The sequence below is a fragment of the Amphimedon queenslandica genome, unplaced genomic scaffold (genome assembly GCF_000090795.2).
Source record: "Amphimedon queenslandica unplaced genomic scaffold, v1.1 AMPQUscaffold_13330, whole genome shotgun sequence".
Classification (NCBI taxonomy): domain Eukaryota; kingdom Metazoa; phylum Porifera; class Demospongiae; order Haplosclerida; family Niphatidae; genus Amphimedon; species Amphimedon queenslandica.
The window spans coordinates 169,130-172,190 of NW_003546434.1; the positions used below are offsets into that span (position 1 = coordinate 169,130).

At 34.8% G+C, this 3,061-nt stretch overlaps 3 protein-coding genes across 3 annotated transcripts; 1 reads left to right on the forward strand and 2 right to left on the reverse strand.

Annotated features, from left to right (window-relative positions):
- Positions 1 to 473: 473 nt before the first annotated feature.
- LOC109583090 (protein ABHD18-like) lies at positions 474 to 963 on the reverse strand. Its single transcript, XM_019998258.1, has 3 exons — positions 854 to 963; positions 662 to 746; positions 474 to 578 (listed from the first exon to the last, which is right to left on the reverse strand). Exons 1-3 carry the CDS (start codon positions 940 to 942, stop codon positions 474 to 476), a joined length of 279 nt encoding a protein of 92 aa, XP_019853817.1. The 5' UTR covers positions 943 to 963.
- Positions 964 to 1,038: 75 nt separating this feature from the next.
- On the forward strand, positions 1,039 to 2,386 carry LOC100631493 (glutaredoxin domain-containing cysteine-rich protein CG31559-like). The gene is made up of 4 exons (XM_003387653.2): positions 1,039 to 1,177; positions 1,232 to 1,459; positions 1,818 to 1,883; positions 1,938 to 2,386. Exons 1-4 carry the CDS (start codon positions 1,055 to 1,057, stop codon positions 2,112 to 2,114), a joined length of 594 nt encoding a protein of 197 aa, XP_003387701.1. The 5' UTR covers positions 1,039 to 1,054; the 3' UTR covers positions 2,115 to 2,386.
- LOC109583091 (receptor-type tyrosine-protein phosphatase alpha-like) lies at positions 2,365 to 3,060 on the reverse strand. Its single transcript, XM_019998259.1, has 4 exons — positions 2,980 to 3,060; positions 2,679 to 2,935; positions 2,486 to 2,621; positions 2,365 to 2,424 (listed from the first exon to the last, which is right to left on the reverse strand). The coding sequence occupies exons 1-4, from the start codon at positions 3,058 to 3,060 to the stop codon at positions 2,365 to 2,367; spliced, it is 534 nt and encodes a 177-aa protein (XP_019853818.1).
- Between the last annotated feature and the right edge of the window lies 1 nt (position 3,061).

The window sequence follows — 3,061 nt, forward strand, 5'->3', positions numbered from 1 at the left end:
ATCGAAAAATGTAATAAAAATTTGGGGTGATTTCGGAGCCATTTTTTGGAAAAAACCATGGGCTATAGCCTTGGGTATTTTTTCAGAATTTTGGCGTTTTCTTAAAATGGTTGTAACTTGGAAAATTGAAGTCGGAATCGGCTCAAACTTTCTACACAGCATAAGGACATCAATATGTATCGAAAAATGTAATAAAAATTTGGGGTGATTTTGGAGCCATTTTTTGGAAAAAACCATGGGCTTATAGCCTTGGGTATTTTTTCAGAATTTTGGCGTTTTCTTAAAATGGCCGTAACTTGAAAAATTGAAGTTGGAATTAGCTCAAACTTTCTACACAGCATGAGGACATCAATATGTATCAGAAAATGTAATAAAAATTTGGGGTGATTTTGGAGCCATTTTTTCAAAAAAAGCCATGGGCTATAGCCTTGGGTATTCAATACATGTACAATGTATGCTTCCTCTTTTTTTCCTCACCTAGCCATTTCAGCTTCTTCTGGGAGGACTCCAGGCAACAAGGTTGCAAGAGGAGAAAGGAAAGTACCTTCATACATAGTACCTTCAGAATTATCGGCCATCTGTACATTTTAATAAAAATATTATCATATTATTGTGGAAATATTTTTATTATTGGGTCCAGTAGCTAGACCTGTAAATTTACTTTTTTGGTTTTTATAGGGTGGCTGTGATCCTTTATATCCTCGTGCAATTTTGTCCTACTAAGATTCGTTATAACACCAGCTAGGCTACAGAAACGAAAACACAAAAGTAGGAAAAATAGACAGAAAAACACAGTTCGCAATGCTGAATATATTAATACAGTATGCTGGCCTTCTTTACAAACTTTATTTACCTTTCCATTGTATCTATCGGTCCCCATCCCCTAGAAAAGAACTTTATGTTAGAAAATAGACTCCTATAAATCCTGTCACCGGCCGCCATTTTAAAGCACACCCTTTTTAGCCACGCCTTTAAATGCACCGTAAACTTTCCGTTTTATACTTTTCTAATTTTAAAAATAACCAGCCCCACCCTCCTCTTCTGCAAACTGAGAATGAGCTCTGATGCTGGAAAGCAAGAAAAAGGCATTATTACAAGCGAGGGAGCTGTGATTGGCGTTAAGAACAAAGTAAGGGACGGCCTCGCTGCTTTTGAAGGCAAAGAAGCAACGCAATGGGTAAGTAAAAACTTCCTTCATTGCAATACATTTCATTTCTCCTATTTGGAATAGATACAGATGGAGGAAAGCAAGATAATAGTATACACTACTAGTTTCAGCGGAGTGAGGAGGGCACACGAAGACTGCAAGTACATTCTTGGCATATTTCACAACCACAGAGTCAAAGTTGAAGAGAGAGATGTTTATGCCAGCCAGAGCTATCACCGTGAATTAGAGGAAAGGCTTAAAGGGGCTGACTTTACTTTGCCTCAAGTATTCATTAATGGACAACATATAGGGGTAAATATGCATAATAATAATTACATGCAATAATACACAACACAGTCTTGATACGTAAAAATTAGATTATGCACAATTATTTTTCTAAAGCATAATTAATTTTAAAGCATAAATTTAAGATACCGTATAACTCTTTATTTTGGCAGCGCTTTATTTTGCGATTTTGCTGTAAAATTGTAATTGGCGGTTTTTAATTTGGCGATTTTTGTGTACACGTACATTACTGAGCATGCGCATTAATGATTGGCGGTTTTAATATTGGCGATTCTGCTTCCAAACCGCCAATCGCCAAAATAAAACTCCACCAAATTAAAGCGTTATATGGTACATGGCATAATAGTTTTTGTGAATCCTATAGGATAAGGAGATGGTCGATGAACTAAATGAAATAGGAGAACTAAAGAAAATGCTTCAAGAGTTCCCAGTGAGCTTTTAATAATCTTTTTGAATTTAATACTCTGCCCTTGTCTTTTTTTAGAAAATTAATACTTCCATAACATGTCAAATGTGTGGTGGTTATGACTTAATTCCCTGCATTAAATGTGGAGGGAGTAAGAACAGTGTCTTTAATAATTTCACTTCAGAGTTCCGTGCACTTAAATGCACAGCATGTGATGAGAATGGCCTACAGCCTTGCCCTCATTGCAAGAGCTAGTGACATCATCAATTTATACTCTAATTTGCATCAATGAATTTCACACACTCAATTTAATGCATGCAGAAATTAGTGTAGATTTATAGTAAAACATTAGAACACGAACACATCATCCTTTACCATTCTGTTTACCAAAATCCATCCTTTGGATTTTGGCACATGATCTACAAATGAATGACTGACTTGCCTAAATTTATAATTTTTATTATTTTTTCAAAATTTATTCTTACAAAAATGACAACTACATGTACTATTTGTTTGTAGTTTGAACATACAAGTCAATGATGTCATATATAGAATCATACTGCTCCTGTAAAACAAAAATAAAAAATTATAATAATATTAAAATCTATGCTTGATTCATCACATACCTGTGTAGTGACAGCTCCTGGTTTACTTCTTCTGACAGTTTTAGTTACTTGAAATACATCCACTACACCTTCTTTTATACACTGCTCTAAAGCAATACTCACTGAACAATAGACTCCTGAACGACTCACTGTATCACTATAGAACACACACGTCAAAATTTTACTAAAATTCATGATTAATATTTCTCCTTACCTACAATGTACCACTACTGGTCCTCTCTTTTGTCTGTTTCTAACATCATTAATTACTTGTAGAATGGTACCAGCTTTTCTAACAACTCCATCTTGAGGCCAATCTGTCACTTGAAATTGTAATACACTTCTGGTCTCTTTATCAAAGGATAATTTAAGATTTCTTTCTGTATAACCATTTGCACTCCTTTCATTATTGACTTCCACAGAAAATTCACCATGTGTCTTTGAGCCAGTCCAATATTGATAGCAGCAATCCTACAAGCTTATAATAGGATTATACTAGTTCAGTTATGTAATACTTCATCTCCACACAGCATGACAATAGTAGACACTTTATAATCTACCATCATTTTCCAAAAGTCTCTCACAGTGTTTTCCATA

Coding starts and splice junctions, on each gene's coding strand:
- LOC109583090 (XM_019998258.1), bottom strand. CDS start 942: ATGGCGGCCGGTGACAGGATTTATAGGAGTCTATTTTCTAACATAAAG. Junction 747..853: donor CCGATAGATACAATGGAAAG/GTAAATAAAGTT, acceptor TCGTTTCTGTAG/CCTAGCTGGTGTTATAACGA. Junction 579..661: donor ACCCTATAAAAACCAAAAAA/GTAAATTTACAG, acceptor TAAAATGTACAG/ATGGCCGATAATTCTGAAGG.
- LOC100631493 (XM_003387653.2), top strand. CDS start 1,055: ATGAGCTCTGATGCTGGAAAGCAAGAAAAAGGCATTATTACAAGCGAG. Junction 1,178..1,231: donor GCAAAGAAGCAACGCAATGG/GTAAGTAAAAAC, acceptor TATTTGGAATAG/ATACAGATGGAGGAAAGCAA. Junction 1,884..1,937: donor AAATGCTTCAAGAGTTCCCA/GTGAGCTTTTAA, acceptor GTCTTTTTTTAG/AAAATTAATACTTCCATAAC.
- LOC109583091 (XM_019998259.1), bottom strand. CDS start 3,060: ATGGAAAACACTGTGAGAGACTTTTGGAAAATGATGGTAGATTATAAA. Junction 2,622..2,678: donor CCAGTAGTGGTACATTGTAG/GTAAGGAGAAAT, acceptor TGTGTTCTATAG/TGATACAGTGAGTCGTTCAG. Junction 2,425..2,485: donor CAGGAGCTGTCACTACACAG/GTATGTGATGAA, acceptor TTTGTTTTACAG/GAGCAGTATGATTCTATATA.